General features: G+C 32.4%; 1 protein-coding gene across 6 annotated transcripts in view; it reads left to right on the forward strand.

Moving 5' to 3' along the window:
• The window catches only part of USP25 (ubiquitin specific peptidase 25), a 142,418-nt gene extending 124,656 nt beyond the window's left edge, over positions 1–17,762 (forward strand). For all 6 annotated transcript variants that reach the window (XM_067034938.1, XM_059065617.2, XM_059065616.2 and 3 more), the window contains 6 exons: positions 1,526–1,704; positions 3,727–3,805; positions 8,368–8,447; positions 11,933–12,056; positions 15,679–15,874; positions 16,184–17,762. In XM_067034938.1, the coding sequence (XP_066891039.1) occupies positions 1,526–1,704; positions 3,727–3,805; positions 8,368–8,447; positions 11,933–12,056; positions 15,679–15,874; positions 16,184–16,356 (831 nt within the window). In that variant the 3' untranslated portion in view covers positions 16,357–17,762. The remainder of the gene's footprint in view (positions 1–1,525; positions 1,705–3,726; positions 3,806–8,367; positions 8,448–11,932; positions 12,057–15,678; positions 15,875–16,183) is intronic.
• Positions 17,763–18,110: the final 348 nt, after the last annotated feature.

The following is an 18,110-nucleotide window of genomic DNA, read 5'->3' on the forward strand; positions in this document are numbered from 1 at the left end:
CACAGCCTGTGTTTTGAAGGCAGGTGGGAGAATGGATAATCATTTAGTGTTGTAATTCCTTATGTCTAAACCTATAATATTATTTAAGAGACAAATTTATTTTATTCTGGTCATACTAATTTCGGCCAAAAGCATGACATCTGAAATATTTAAATATCCAAAAACCTTCTAATAGCCTATGGCAATCATTGTCTCAGGGCCATAATAAGGAAGAACAGTTATAGTTTTTCTTTTACACTTATTCTCAGATTCCATATAGTTCAGTTATTAAATGACCATGTGCCTGTTTTTCAAATTGGAAACATTTTTAATCTCAAATTGGGAAGATTAAAGAGTTTATAAGCAAAACATGCAGTAAAGTGAGCCATGATAGTCTTACATGACTAAATATAGTTAATTTTCATGGCTGTTTTTAACCACAGCGGTAACACTTTAGAATGACATGTGTATCAAAAATAAAATCGAAATAATTTATTTTAGCTATAGAATAATTATCTTACTCTATTTATAATGCTAAGCTATATATCAATAGAAAGGACTTATTAGCTCCCCTAAGAATATATAACTAGAATATTTCATTTACTGATTTTCAGTTATGTTTTCTCACTTCTATAAAATACAGCCCCATAGGTGGTAGTTTCTGGATGGCCAAGAATTGCTTAGGGAAGGCATGCATTTAAAAGAAAAAAGAAAAACCCTTTCCAGTAGAATGGACTTTTTGTAAAATATATTTTGCATGTAGCCCCAAATGTTTTTTGATTAGCAGAGTTAGAATTTAGATGTGTCTAATATAAATGAATATTTTTAAAGTGTTATCTTTATATGGGTTTCTTATTTATAGTAGTATTTGATATATAACTGTACACATATTTCTTTATGAGCAGATATTTTTCAAATCATTTGCTTATGTGTGGGAACATGCATTAGTATTTATTGTTTCCCATTATAATATGAATTCTGAAGTGTTTATGAAGAAAAAGTAAGCTCAAGTATCAAGGTAGTAATAGTGATATTATGCATTAATAATCATTACACTGATAAAATTCAAATATTTTTGAAACAATGAAAAATTTATTTTATGGTAAATAAAAAACTTGCTTTTTCATCCCTTATTTGTCAGCTCTACAGTTGAAGTTAATTGTAGTGATGTTATGCATTTAAGAGCCAGCCATTTTCTTTCAGATATGGGTATTCTAGGGAACTGCAGTTCAGCCCTAGAATTTGAAACATTAGAGGGGTACATCAAACTGAGCGTAGGTTAGGTGATATACCTAGTATCTCTGTCTTATGCCTCTGAATAGACTTTGACCAGGCTCTGATAAGTTTTACGAAGTTATTCACATGGTAAGCTTAGATGTATTGAAACTATGGAACATGGGACAATATTCTTAGATGTACTACTACCTTATGTGTAATATTTTAAAAGGAAAAAAGCATATTTCACTGTAAGGATAATTAAGTTATAATTTTGAAAGATTTTAATTATTATAATTAACCAAGATTGACATTGTCTTGTATTTTCTAGGCAATTAAGTTGGAATATTCAAGGTTGGTTAAATTGGCCCAAGAAGATACCCCACCAGAAACAGACTATCGTTTACATCATGTAGTAGTCTACTTTATCCAGAATCAGGCTCCAAAGAAAATCATTGAGAAAACATTGCTAGAACAATTTGGAGATAGAAATTTGAGTTTTGATGAAAGGTAATTTGAAAGTGTTAAATATCTTTGTCGTATGCTCAAATTGTCCTTGTCTTTTTTATAGCTCCCAGTACAATTTTTGAATGTTTATTTTACACATACAGACATATTTCAATAAATGCGGTACAAAATTTGACTTCACTTAATTTGAACAATTGCTTTGTAATTTATTTGGGATTTATAATCATGACCTTTAAAAGTTTGAAATAAAAATAATTTAGGGCTTCCCTGGTGGCGCAGTGGTTGCGAGTCCGCCTGCCGGTGCAGGGGACGCGGGTTCGTGCCCCTGTCCGGGAGGATCCCACATGCTGCGGAGCGGCTGGGCCCGTGGGCCGTGGCCGCTGAGCCTGCGCGTCCGGAGCCTGTGCTCCGCAACAGGAGAGGCCACAACAGTGAGAGGCCCGTGTACCGCAAAAAAAAAATAATAATAATAATTTAGATCGCTTTAGTACATTTTAATTGTGAACTGAGGTACTGAGCTAGGCAATGTAAAGATACAAAGAAGAGTATAATATAATTATCACTGCCCTTTTGAGACTTAATATTTGAATTTCTCAACCTCTCCACTGTGGATATTTGGGGCCAAATAATTTTTTGTTTTTGAGGGGGCTGTCCTGTAATTTCTAGGATATTTAGTAATGTTCCTGGCCTCTACCCACTAAATGCCAGTAGGACCCTCCAACTGGTAACAACCCATACTGTCTCCAGATACTGCCAAATATCCCCTGAGGGAGCAAAATCACCCTTGTTTGAGAACCACTGGAGAAAAGTAATTAATCATATGTACAAACAAAGTAATTAAACATCTCCTGACATAAAGAGAAGGCTTAGAATGGTTAAATTAATTTTGATTTACCAAAAAATGTTTTCTCTTAGAAACTCCTATAGAACTATTTACTAATGTTAAAAATTTAAATTTAATCTAGTTAGAATGAATACTATTTAAAAAAATTTAGGCCTCAGGTAAAGATCCAAAGTACTGAAAAGTTATTTTAGAATACAGAAACATTTATACTATCTTGGAGTTCATTGTAAACACATTTTAATTCTGAAGTAAATGATTATCCTTTCATGAATGTCTAAAAAATACTGAATTAAAAATATGTGAGTAGAGAAGAGTATGAGGGAAAACAAAGCATCTAGGTTTAATTTCTGCCTCACCATGTGTCTGCTGTGAAATTTAGGATTAAGTGAAATAATACAGGTAAATGGTTTTGAGCATTGTCTGGTAGACAGTAAATGCTCAGTGAGTATTGGCTATTAATATTTTTATTAATAGGAAGGTTGGCATCAGTTATTTTGTTACATATAACTGTGAAGAGCTCAGAAGTTATAACCCTCATTATCTGGACTGTCAGTGTACTATGTTCCAATGAGTATATGCTACTGAATTTGGGGAAAATACTTATGGAGTACTCACGATGATTTTTCAGTCTTTTGCAGTTATTTGCCCTGGCAACTAAAAATAGTTTGTTTTAAGAAATCTAATTTCTCTTGTGCTTGAAATCCAGAGTAAAATGTGTGTGATAACTAAATATATTTTGGGGAGATTTCTTTAGCAATGGTTCTGATCATAAAATCTATTGAAATGTTTCCATTCCTACCTGAAATGATAGGCACATTTTGGATTCCTTTTTACTATTTATGAATAATACCATTTGGGGGAAAATAAAATTTCGTGTCTCTGGAGCTTACTTAATAATGAATTATAAATTTTTAAATTTTTTTTACGTATTCCATCTATTAATAGAATATAATTTAAAAGCCATATGTATCAATAAATATAACATGGTAAATTTGACTTAGAATTATTGCTTCTTTATATACTTTGTAACTATCTGGTATTGTCCAAAAAGCACATTTTTCACTTAAGTTATTTGAAAGTTGTTTCCTCAAAAAAATATTGCTCAGTGATAATGGATTTCATTTTCATATGTGTTGAGTAGTCTAGTTTTGTGTAACACATGTTTTTCAGTTTTTATGGAGTTTGCTTTTGATTTAGAAATACATTTCTTTTATTTGAAGGTGTCACAACATAATGAAAGTTGCTCAAGCCAAAATTGAAATGATAAAACCTGAAGAAGTAAACTTGGAGGAGTATGAGGTAATGTGCCTTTTGAGAAGTTGAACTGTAGATTGAGGAATTGTTTAATTCAGTAATCTTTCATTTCAGCATAGCTAAGCACGTGAGAAAATTTAACATAGAGTGGTGAAGTAACTTGCCTAGCTTCACGTCACAACTTTGTTAACAGAACCTATGTTCTTAAGTACTGTACTACAGTGAAGCCATGCTATATTTTTTCTTTCTTCATCAGATATTTTGGGGGGAAGTTAGAAATTCGTTTTAATCATTGTATGCCATATATATTTGTCATTATTGGACAGTGTTGTGTGAGAGATCTCAAGCACACACATGAGCACTCATATCATGCCTGTGATAATTTTTGTGCAAAAAATTCTCTTTGTGTTAAATTTGGCTTTAAAACTAATATTTTTTTAAGTTACCAATTCAAACACCTAGTATTTTTTCAAGCTTTTAAATTTAACTTTATACATTGTGTTTTCAAAAAGTTATAAATTTGGTAAATTTTAACTTGCTTTCATGAGTGACTTTGATTAATGACTGCTCTCATTTACAAACTTAATTACTTTATATTCCCTTAAACACTTAGTGTAATTCATTACATTAACATAAAAGGAAGGATACAGAATACAGTCATTTTTTTTCTAATATAATCATCGTTTATTTTTCTCCACTTATTTTTTGTTTTGTGTTGTATTTTTTTTAACATTTTTATTGGAATATAATTGCTTTACAGTGTTGTTAGTTTCTGCTGTATAACAAAGTGAATTAGCTATATGTATACATATATCCCCATATCTCCTCCCTCTTGTGTCTCCCTCCCACCCTCCTTATCCCACCCCACTAGGTGGACACAAAGCACCGAGCTGATCTCCCTGTGCTATGCAGCTGCTTCCCACTAGCTATCTGTTTTACATTTGGTAGTATATATACGTCCATGGCACTCTCTCACTTCGTCCCAGCTTACCCTTCCCCCTCCCCATGTCCTCAAGTCCATTCTCTACATCTGCATCTTTATTCCTGTCCTGCCCCTAGGCTCTTCAGAACCTTTTTTTTTTTTTTGATTCCATATATATGTGTTAGCATACAGTATTTGTTTTTCTCTTCTGACTTACTTCACTCCGTGTGACAGATTCTAGGTCCATCCCCCTCACTACAAATAACTCAGTTTCGCTTTTTATGGCTAATATTCCATTGTATATATGTGCTACATCTTCTTTATCCATTCATCTGTCAATGGACACTTAGGTTGCTTCCATGTCCTGGCTATTGTAAATAGAGCTGCAATGAACATTGTGGTACATGACTCTTTGAATTATGGTTTTCTCAGGGGTATATGCCCAGTAGTGGGATTGCTGGGTCATATGATAGTTCTATTTTTAGTTTTCTAAGGAACCTCCATACTGTTCTCCATAGTGACTGTATCAATTTACATTCCCACCAACAGTGCAAGAGGGTTCCCTTTTCTCCACACCCTCTCTGGCATTTATTGTTTGTAGATTTTTTGATGATGGCCATTCTGACTGCTGTGAGGTGATACCTCATTGTAGTTTTGATTTGCATTTCTGTAACGATTAGTGATGTTGAGCATCCTTTCATGTGTTTGTTGGCAATCTGTATATGTTCTTTGGAGAAACAAGGTAGCTACTTTAATCTACTAAAGAGTGTCTTGAAAAACAAAAACAAATATCATATAAAGAAATCTGAATATTGAAAGCTTTCCTTTTGTGATCAAGAAAAAGACAGGCATGTATGCCATTAGCACTTCTATTCAGCATTGTACTGGAAATTCAAGGACAGTAAGGCAACAAAAAATAAAGCAAAAAGTAAGAGATTGCAAAAGAAGAAACAAAGTTATCATTATTTGCAGATTTTATACCTAGAAAATACAAAATCTACAGATAAATTTATTGGAGATAAATAAAGATAATAAGAGACCTCTGTAACATACAAGTCTTATGTCAAATATCAGTTTTATTCCTTTATACCAGTAACAAATAATCAGAAAGAAATTCTTAAGAATAACAGCATTTTTAGTAGTACCCAAACTGTGGAGTACCCAGAAGCAAATTTAGCAAAAAATGTGCATGACTTTAGGAGACATTATAAAGAAGACCTAAACAAATGGATATATGTATCGTATCTTGTTTGGGAAACTTGGTATTATAAAGATGTCAGTTTTCCCCAAAATGGTTTATTGATACTGTGCAGTTTCTGTCAGACTTCTAGCAAGTTGTTTTATGGAGCTTTAATAAGCTGATTCAAAAATTTTATGGAAATGCAGAGATCTCACTCTAGTCCTGACATTCTTGAAGAAGAACAAGGTAGGAAGGCTTTTTACTTGAAATCAATACAAATTACCTTAACTTTATGCTTTATAATAATATTAGCATAAGAATAGGTAAATTTGAAAATAAAGCAGAATAGAAAATCTAGGAGCACAGCCACAAATAAATGGACACACAATACATGCCAGAGATGGCAGGCAAATTGGTTGCTAACTCTACCCTTGTCTCCAAGATTCAAGTAACATGGGACTTGATTTTTTAATTATGATTTGATTCTACAGTCTCTCTACAAGCATGCTTCATCAGATTGGCATCAGCATATTTTTATTATGAAAACTTCTCATATTTTTTCTAACTGCAGAGCCATTAAGTCTTATAGGTATTTACATGACATGTTTTTGGATTCTGTATATCCCACATATCTTTGTCTTGCTCTAGGTCACACATCAGCAAACCTTGCCCACAGGCCAAATACAGCTCACCACCTGCTTTTTAAAAATAAAGTTCTATTGGAATACAAGCCATTTGTTTAGGTATTGCATATCAGCACTTTCACACTACAACTGCAGAGATGAGTAACTACAATAGAGACCATGGCCTGCAAAGCCTGAAACATTTATTGTCTAACCCTTTAAAGAAAAAGTTTACCTACTAAACAACTTCTAAGGTGATTCTAATGACAATAGAGTGGCAATTTGAATACTTCCCCCAGAAAAGTTAACTTTGTGCTTGCAAGGCAATTTTACCTTTATTTGTTATTAAGGTCTACTAATAGTGTGGAAATTATACCTTTTAAAATTAAAAATTAAGATGATTCATATTCAAGTGGAATGTAGCTGGTCAATAACTGGCCTGTATGTTTCTTATTTTCATTTACTTATAATAATATGTATATAAAAGCTTTCACACTTCTGTCATCACTATCTCCTTTAGGTTAGTCCTGTATTGAATTTTCATTATGATTTTCCTTGAATCAATTTTTATTAAGTAAGTTAAGAAATAAAATCTTGATTTTTTTTTTTTTAAATCATTTTCTAGAGTTATAAGTTGTGAGTTCTGAATCATTTAGTCACATTACATGCCCAATAATTGTGAGTTGTTTTGGAGGGAGAGGCTGTTGAAATGTGAAATGCATCTATCTTTTTCACCATAGCTCAGCTGAAAAGAGTATTCAGCAACCACATTTAAAATTTAACACAAATGGGCTTCCCTGGTGGCGCAGTGGTTGAGAATCCGCCTGCCGATGCAGGAGACACGGGTTCGTGCCCTGGTCCGGGAAGATCCCACATGCCGCGGAGCAACTAAGCCCGTGAGCCATGGCCGCTAGGCCTGCGCGTCCGGAGCCTGTGCTCCGCAACGGGAGAGGCCACAACAGTGAGAGGCCCGCATACCGCAAAAAAAAAAAAAAAAAAAAAAAAAAAAAATTAACACAAATTTGGGAAAATTAAAAGGTTAAATAAATTTATTATGATGTAACATTTTTCTTTTTCTTTCAGTTCCTTAAAACTGTGCTTCAAATAACAGTCTTCAAGCTTTGCTTCCTGTTAGAGGAGTTAGCTTCATTTACCTTCTACCTTCAATGTGATGTACATCTATAATAATATTTTTTTAATTTAAGTGTATTTGCTTTATATTATATTAGTTTCAGGTGTACAGCATAGGTTCAGTATGTTTACAGATTATACTCCATTAAAAGTTATTACAAGATAATAGCTATAATTCCCTGTGCTATGCAATATATCCTTGCTGCTTATCTATTTTATACATAGTAGTTTGTATTTTGTAATGCTGTACCCCTATCGCATTCCTCCTTTCCCTCTCCCCATGGGTAACAGTATGGAGTTCCTCAAAAAAATGAAAATAGAACCATCAATATAATCCAGCAGTTCACTCCTCGGTATATGTCTGGAAAAAATGAAAACACTAATTTGAAAAGATACATGCACCCCAAATATTCTATAATGATATTGTAATAATAAAATTTTACACTGAAGAATTTTTGAGAGAGAGAGATGACCTACCTGACTGATTATCTTGCCTTTGTATTTGTTTTCTTCTAGTGAGATCATTGTTGTTTAATTTCTCATTGATGTCTAATAATTTTTACATTTATTATTATACCGATAAATAGTTTTGTATGTAAGACAGTGAAGTCTTGATTTAGGTCTAGTTTATCTTTAATTATGAACTCTTTGCTTCTGTTAATTCAAACAGTTATCAAAACAGTATATTTATAAGCAGTTTTCATTGTAGTTTTAATATCTATATACTTTTACTATTTTCTTTAACCTACAGGAATGGCATCAGGATTATAGAAAATTCAGGGAAACAACCATGTATCTCATAATTGGGCTAGAAAATTTTCAAAGAGAAAGGTAAGGCAAAATGGACACACATGAAAAGGAGAGCTTAGTTTTTGTATTCTATTCAGATGTGACCTCATCTGTAGAAAAGGTTTTGTTCACTGTGTATATTTTCAATAAATGTTTTATTTTAGAACAACTTAGATTTACAGAGAAATTGCAGAATTAATACAAAGAGTTTCCCATATACCCCACATACAATATATTTTCCATTTTAAGCTAAATCTGTAAAGCTGGCATTATTGGCACTGTTTTTATCAGCTCTCAAACCCTACAATTGAAACTTAGAATGGAATAGGATTAGATTGAAGCCTAGAAGTTTGCTGGGGACCGAAGAAGCTGGTAGCCCAGCAAATAGAATTCTTTGTATTCTCCAACATCTACCTTCCAGTCACTAGCCTTTTTCCTGTTCTTTCTGAGTTTAATCTTGACTTCAAATTAGAGATAGTGTTTCTAATCTATCTCTTTCTCTGAACTTCCAGGTACTATAAAAAATATAGCTGTAGAAAACTAATCACTTGTCTTCTAAATACTGCGACTGTAAATATTTTAGATTACTTCTCATACAAATTACAGATGGTTTTAAAGGAATTTCTGCTTTTTAAGTTGCAATCATTGTTACTGAGAAGAAAAGTATACATATTGGTTTATTGACCATTATAGATTATTCACTAATGTGTATTTACTTATTATCCATGTATTTCTCAATTCATATCCTTTAACATTAATTTACTTGACTAAGGATTTTTTTATGTGCTATATTTAAAATATACTGTAATACTGCCACCAAGTAAAAGGGATATTGATTTCTTTCTTTTTTTCCTTTTCTTTTTTATTGTGTAAAGTATAAGAAACCTCCACTTGAGGTAATAATGTTGTTTTTTTTAAATGCCAACATGAAACATTACTTCTAGAGCTATGCTGTCCAACATGGTGGCCACCAGCCACATGCAAACATTTAAATTTAAATTAATTAAAATTTTTAAAGCTAAGAATTCAGTTTCTCAATCATACTAGCCACATTTTGAATGTTCAGTAGTTATGCGTGACTAGTGGCTACTGTTCTGGCCAGCACAGATACACCACTTCCATTATTGCAGGAAGTTCTGTTGGACAGTGCTGCTCTGTTCATTGGACAGTACACAATGCCATGATTCTTACACTTATCAAAATCTTAAAAGTTATCACACAAAAGTAAAAAGTAATGTTAATACTTGGATACAAATTATTAAAGTCCTAGTGACTGTGTACTTTTAAGATAATTAAGTTTGGTCACAAATAGAAAACTGTTTTGATCAGTAGCTGTATTTTATTAATATTTTGGTCAAAGTTTTATTTAATAGGGATATTCTAATTAGCTTTAGGATTTTGGAGATTAACTTTTCTGAGAAAAATATTAATATGGTCTTACAATTGAATAGAGTATCTAAAAGGTATTTCCATTTTATAGGTAAAGAAACTGGGCTCCACAGTGCTGCAATAACTTTGTCAAGGTCACACGACTAACTAGGGAGAGAAGAATTGAAATAGAGACCTCTGTATTCTTGTATAATTTAATGAAATCAGAAAAGGACAAAATGTATTCATTATCTCAATAAGAATTAACAAGATGAACCTGTCATTTTGTTGCTCTCTGCATAGCTTCTACATTAGCTTTTCTGAGTTAACATTTGTTAAAGGACTTTAAGTATAACTTGGAATTATGTTTAAATTTCATAATTTGCTTATTCTTAAATATATTCTTGTTGGTAAAGTGAATATTCTTAGCATAGCAAATGTGAAAGGTCAGCTAGAAAATTAGTAATGGTGACAAATAGTATTTATGGAATATTGTTAAAAGAAATGTTAATTTTACCACTTTAAATACAGCGGTTACCGTAGCTAGCAGTGTATAAAACATTGCCAGAAGGTTCTGTCAAACTTGTTTTTAATGAAAACTTAGCACTTGAAAGCCATAATTTGAATTATTTATTGATGGGTCGTTATTACTTCTGTGAGTAGTGAAATGAAATCGTGTTTTTAGGAACCATAATTTTACAGCAGTAAAAATGGAAAATAAAGAGAATCTATCAGGCTACATAGGCTTATTTTATCTTAAATAAGAATTTGGTAACTGGACTGCTGAGTTTTATTCTGATTAGTTGAAATATAAGTACTTTAAAGGTTGATAAAATGTAGAACGTTTTGTGTACTTCACTAGAATATTGGAACATGTTCATGGTTTCAGAGCTATTCTCAGAGTGATGACTCAGGTCTAGAAAGCCAGAGATGGATGTCATTCAGGGGAGACCTTTCAACAGGAAACTTAATAGCTATAAAAGGAAAGGTAGATGTGCCAGCAAACTAATTCAACTTAGTGGCGTAAAACAACATTTAATATTATTATCACTCTTTAAACAAAAAAAGCTTTAGCTGAGACTATACCCATATTATTTCAAAATAAGATTTCATACCCTAAGTTTTCTCAAAAACAAATTCCTGGGAAAAGCTGTTTTCAAAACATACTTAAAAGAACTTATTTTTTATGAAGTAGTTTCAGGTGTGTAATTTGATTTGTCATGAATGTGTACATTATTTTCCACATAATTTTACATTTAATGTTTGGACTTTAGACTTGACTTGTTTCTGAGCACCTGAAATTAATAAACAGTAACACTGATTGGCAGTAAACATTGATTCTGTACAGTATTTCACTTTTTAGGTGTTGCATTTTTCTGAATTTGTGAGAAGATACATTATGATTGGAAAATCTGACACATAGGAAATATCTTAAAATATCTTTCATATTTCAGTTATACAAATATATAGCTGTATATATTTTTTCCTATAGCATGTTAGGAGAAGAATAATCATTTTAGAGACAAATATAATACTCAAACATTTTTCCCATATTCCCTTTTTAAAACCTAGTTTGAACTTCTTAAGGTCTAGATTTATATCAATAACATATTAATATTAACTGTAAAACAAAGGCCTAACCCTGCCTGCCTTTTATGTTAGTGTTTTCTTTTGTCTGTTTGTATCCCACTAGATTTCCCAGATTTTGAAGCATTTATTCCCTTCTACTTCACCCATCTCCTGAGTGCTGAGAACAGAGTAATCTGATCCTTCCCTCAAACAAAAGTGGCATTATGTTGTTTAAAAAGTAGATCGTTGACTTCACATCAGTGTTAATTTTGAGTCTAAATGGAAATAAATACCAAGGAAGACAGAAGGAACTCTGAATTCATCAATTATGGCCTTTTTCTCTCAGTTTTTTCTTAATTCCTAGCTCTGTTTTTTGTTTGTTTTACTTTTAAGACAACTATCTGCTAGTTTCAGATGCAGCTGTTGCTCAAAAGATGCCTTCAGGCATACAGTGTATCATCAGATGATATTTTTTATTTTAATGTTCTGGATAATCAAAATTTAAATGTATATTTAAAATGCTTTAAAATTGTAATTGACCTTTTTTTACAAAGATAAAATACTAATACTGTACTTTTTTTTTTTTTAAGTTATATAGATTCCTTGCTGTTCCTTATCTGTGCTTATCAGAATAACAAAGAACTCTTGTCCAAAGGCCCATACAGAGGACATGATGAAGAATTGATATCACATTATAGAAGAGAATGTTTACTAGTAAGTTGAATGCACATAGTATGTGTTTACTTTATCATTTTGTCTTACATTGGGGCAATTTTCCAGACTCATATATAAGTGATTGACTATTAATTCTGATGGGGTGTCATGATGATGTCTATAATCTGGGTCTATTCCCTTGAGGTGGGAAAATACACTCAATTCTTTATCCCTTCTTCTTTAAGGATATTAAGTTTTACAGATGATGAATCAGAAATGTTCTTAAAATGAGATCAGTATAATTACATTTTCATATTTAGATTTCTTCTCATTCTGCCATTCCCTCTTTTGATGACAGAAGAGGGGCTAAATGATGTGATAAATTATCATCATTATTATTCCAGAAAAAGAATAGATTTTTCTGAGTTTTTATAAATAGTATATTTGGTGTACATGATGTTAAAGGATTCATTGTAGTATAATATCCTTTTTTTCACCTAGTCAGTGGAATTTTTTTCCTCAAATATTTTTACTGTCTATGTGCTGAAATATTATTGTTGTTATAAACTTTAAGAAATCTTTTTAGCAAGTTTTTTTTTTCCCCACCAGTTTACTCTCCAGATATCTGGAGTACTTTGTTAATGTTTCTTGAGTCAGCTAACCTTTATATATAAAATTACAAATTCCATCTTTATACTTTTTTTCTGATTAGATTGTATTTAGCTGTTAACATGACTATAGATTGTGAACTTCTAAGTTGCAATTTTTTTCTATAAAATATATAAAGGTATTCAAGAGTGTATGATTTTTGAAGCTATATAGGTTACTTGGTTTATGTGTACTTTAAAAAACTTGAAGTAGGTGTACTGGTAAAATGTTTTCTTTCAGTAGAACTACATAGTATATGTTAATTGTAGTCTGCGGTAAGTTTTCAGAATTTTTGAATGGGAATATTAGAAGCTTGTGATCTTGTTATTTTTCTCTTAGCTGATTTTGCTGCATTTGAGTGTATTTTAAGACTTGAATTGTTGATGGTTTGTATCCATTAAGGATGGTATTCTTAATTTGGTCAGTTTCAAAAGGTTTTTAATCAACCCCTGAGAAGGAAGACCTGAATTATATATATTTCAGTTTAAAAAAGTACAAAGTTTTATATAATTGTATAAAATTTTGCATTGAATGAGTTAAAGCAATTTTTAATGTAAAAACGTTACAGTGTTGGGATATTGAAATATTTTGGTAAAACTGTTTTAAACATAAATACAACCAAAACTTGATGGTTATTCTAAGACATTTATAAGATGGTAAAATGTGTTTCTTTTATCATTTTAGGTTAGTAAACCAGCCACACTTTGTTGTTTCACATAGGGATTTAAATAAAATCTCAGGAGGATTATTTTAGTGTTCCTTTAAGGTTTTTCTTTTTTTTTACATTGAGTATTTACTGAGTGTCAGATTCTGAGGGATGCAAAGATAAGTAAGACCTATTATTTATCCTAAGAGAATTCAATCTGATGACAGATGTACACAGATAATTTTTATACTTCAGAATAAGTATTATGAGAAATATGCAAAACAATATGCCTGGAATTGTTGGGGAGAAGCTTAAGAGATAAGATAAACACTGATCTGGATCTTGATGGATAAATAAGAGTTTAATGCCTTGTAGAGAAGACAGAAAAACATTCCAGACAAAGGAATATCATATGAAAAGGCATGGAAAGTATACAACAGAAAATGAAGATAAATCCATTGTGGCTAAGTTATGAGGAACAGGGTTAGGTGGAAGTGATGAAGCCAACAGGATTTGTTGATGTCAGACTGTGAAGAAGCTTACGCACCATTCTAATGCATTGGTACCATTGTAAAGTTGGTGTAAGTTTGGCATGATCAGGTTTGTTTTTGGAAAATAATTCTGGCAGTAGTATACTAGAAGATGAACTGGAAAGGAGTAAAGATTGAAATGAAGAACACTAGAGGAGATAGACCAGGGAAGAGAGGGCGAGAACCTCAACTAAGGCAGAAGTACAATGAATATGAAAGAGAGGGTATATAAGATGGTAAAGGAAATGAAATCAAGGACTTGGTAACTATTAGATGAGTGGGAAGAAGGAAATAGAATCATTAAGGCTGCCTGACTTACTAGTTCTGTCTTTGGCTTTCAGGACTCTTAAGTGAATGAATAAGGTTGGTTTTCGACATACTATGTTTGAGTTGTTTCTAGGATATGTTTTGATTTAGTGAACTTAACATCAAATTTCAGAATAATTATATGTCTTTGAATGCAAATTATAAAAATTACACTAGATACTTAAAGGCTTACCTCATTTAATCATCTTAACCACTGTGTAAGGAAGGTAATAGTATCTCATTTTTCATATAAAGACACTGAAGCTAGGAAGTACTTGTTTGCTGAAGGTTAAATAATTTGCTTAGTGGCTGAATTGGACTTTCAGCATAAGCCTCTCTACAAAATCAAGATAAATTGCACAGAAATGACATAATATAACCATAAGAGATAATAAAATTATTGTATTTGAAATTAGCTTAAAACTATTTAAAATCATATTTATCATTCTGTAAACATAAGACTTCAGACATAAACATCTTATTATACCTGCATCTTTTTATCTGTCTCCTATGTCTCTGTTTCTTATCTCATGGATTTCTCTCTTCTACTCAATTAGATATCAGCACACTTGGCCTGTGCTCCAGCCTACCACTTGTTTTTATAAATAAAGTTTTATTGAAACATAGCATGTCCATTCATTTACTTATGGCTGCCTTTGTGCAGCAATGGCAGAGATCAGTCATTGCAATGAAAACGATATAGCCCTCAAAGCCTAGGATATTTCCTATCTTGTCCTTTACAGAAAAAGTTTACTGATCCCTGTATTGTAAGGGATTGTAAGCTCCGTGAGAGTATTCTGTATTAATCACTTGGGTACCCCTGCATCCAGAACAGTTTCTGGCACATGGCATGTACTAAGAATTTGTTGAAGGAATAAATGAACTAATGGATTACCTTTATATTTTTGTGTCAAGAAATATAACAGTCCCTGTTCAGTTGACATTTATGGAAAAGATGATGAGTTTTTCAAAATTTTTTTTTTTTTTTTTTTTTTGCGGTACGCGGGCCTCTCACTGTTATGGCCTCTCCCGTTGCAGAGCACAGGCTCTGGACGTGCAGGCTCAGCGGCCATGGCTCACGGGCCCAGCCGCTATGCGGCATGTGGGATCTTCCCAGACCAGGGCACGAACCTGTGTCCCCTGCATCGGCAGGCGGACTCCCAACCACTGCGCCACCAGGAAAGCCCCTGTTTTTAAAATTACTTTGAGTGCTTGTCAAATTTTAGAATTGGGGGAAATTCACCTCTGGAGAACAAATTTTAAAATGGTCCCTATAGTGATGATCAAAGTAAAATAAACTGAACATAAGCTTTAAAAACATGGCAACATTATATCTCCCACTTCTTTTTTGCTTTTGTTTCTGTTGTTATATGCATAGCCTTTTCTAAGAGACTTTTCTTGCTCAATAGGTTGAGGTTGCTTTTTGTGACTTCCATTTGTTCTAATACTGTCCGCGAACATCCTTGTTATGTTGCCTTCAGTATTAACACTTACATTTTTATTTAATTAAAAAAGGTAACAAACCTGTTGTTCTTTTTTTCATTGCGTTAAGAAATTAAATGAGCAGGCTGCAGAGCTGTTTGAATCTGGAGAGGATCGAGAAGTAAACAATGGTCTGATTATCATGAATGAGTTTATTGTCCCATTTTTGCCCTTGTTATTGGTGGATGAAATGGAAGAGAAAGATATACTTGCTGTGGAAGATATGAGAAATCGATGGTGTTCCTATCTTGGACAAGAAATGGAATGTAAGTTTAAACAATGCAGGTGGACACCTGGGGTGTTGGGATTAAAAGCAGTTAGAATTAGCTGTTAGTTATTATCATTTTTTATATTCTGTAACGTGCTTATATTCACATCAGTTTTTTTGCTTATTTACAAACTAAGCTGTGCACACTACTGTTGCCATTTATGTTTTACTTCTTCCCCCCAAATGGTAATGATTTTACATGTTTTGAAATGAAACATCAACTGACCACTCCAAATTAATAAATCTTGTTGATGATAATTTCTCTCCCTGTCTATCTTTAGTTACATCTAATTGTTTATGTTTGCAGCGAACCTCCAAGAGAAGCTGACAGATTTTCTGCCAAAACTGCTTGATTGCTCTACGGAGATTAAAGGTTTCCATGAGCCGCCGAAGTTACCTCCGCACTCCACGCATGAGCTCTGTGAGCGATTTGCCCGAGTCATGTTGTCCCTCAGTCGGACTCCTGCTGATGGAAGATAAACTGCACATATTTTCCCTAAACACACTGTATAAACTTTTTTTTAGTTCTTAACCCTTGCCTTCCTGTTACAGGGTTTGCTTGTTGCTGCTATAGTTTTTAACTTTTTATTTTAATCACCGCAGAAGACAAAAAAGGACTCTACAGACTTTAGCCAGACTACAAACAAAGCTGAGAATCGCATGGCGCTCAGACTTTGTTTTAACCAGAACTGATGTATAATTACAAATCCAGTTGATTTTATTATGGCAAAACCATGCTTTTGCCACTTGTCTGTTACAGTATTACTTTGCTTTTATCTTTTCTTTATCTACAGCTTTCCATTCAGTCTGGATCCTCCATGACTACAGCCATTTAAGTGTTCAGCACTGTGTACAATACATAATATTTGGTAGCTTGTAAATGAAATTAAAGAATAAAGTTTTATTTATGGCTACCTATGTGTTTGTAAGCAGGTATATTATATATTAGTGTATTTTTTTAGTTATATAAATGAATTTTGTCTGGGGATTGTTTAAGATTGGGTGATAAATAGATTAATACACACTTTTAATTTTGCTCTAATGTTAGCACATTAGAAATTTACTGAGTACTTGACGCTTAAATATATCTGTATTTTTGACTAAGTTGTTAAACTTAGTATGGCACCTCAACCTGTTTTGAATTCAAATCAGGTTTTCACTGAAGTGAGCGGCTGATATTTGTCAACCACACTGAAACTTTTAACCTTTTCTTAGATTAACCTTTTATTTTTTTATGTATTTACATATAATATAGCAAGGTGATTATTTCAAGAGATGCCAGAAAAAAAGTACTTGAATAAGGGCTATTTAATAGTGAAACGTATAAGAAATATGTATATGTATATATACATACATACACACATGTATACACACACATATTCTTCATAATGGAGGACAGTGTTTGCATTATATAATCATTCTATTTTTGTAAATTGTATACTACTTTATTTGAAAATGTTCTCTACTAATCAGTGCTGTGAAATGAAGTTGATATTGTTGAACTAGAAGTTATGAGTATCTTACCTGCATTTATTTACCTCCTTTTCAAAAAGGAAAAAGCTGTAGAACATTTTGTAGATGGAACTGCTGTTTAAGATTAATGAAGTAATATTGTGAATGAAATTCAATGCTTTAAAGGTAATCATTGTTACCAACAACCTATTTTTGAATTTATAAAAATTCTTTATAAGTGATACTTTGTTAGTGTAGTAAAATATATCATTATACTATGTGTATGTTTCTTATAGCGTCGCCAAAGCTAGTGCTCTTTATAAGTGCCTCTCATAAAAGATGCTGGATGGAAGAGGAACAAGAAAATATTAAACTGTTATATAATACTCCTTATAAAGGTATCAATATACTGCTACGGTATTAATGACAAAGAATTGGTACTATTTCTGTTGTAAAGTTAGATTTTGCATATTCTAGCCATCAGAATGTGTTTTGGTTTAGATTTCAAATTCTCTACTGAGCAGAACTAGTGCTCTGCATCGGTTTTCAAGTACTGTTTCAAGTTTAGAAACCTCATATGTATCATCAAAGCATTTATAAAGTATCTTCAGTATTTTATAATATTCTACCATAATGGTAAAGTTGTTTGTGTTTATGTGTATAATTGACCACTGAGACACAAACTGCTAAACACCATATGGAAATTACTCCTTTTACAAGGCACATCCAGGTAAGTATTATTATCATATTTACTCTGTACTTAAAAGCCAGTTTATTCATTC

The sequence above is a fragment of the Kogia breviceps genome, chromosome 5 (genome assembly GCF_026419965.1).
Source record: "Kogia breviceps isolate mKogBre1 chromosome 5, mKogBre1 haplotype 1, whole genome shotgun sequence".
NCBI classification, from domain to species: domain Eukaryota; kingdom Metazoa; phylum Chordata; class Mammalia; order Artiodactyla; family Physeteridae; genus Kogia; species Kogia breviceps.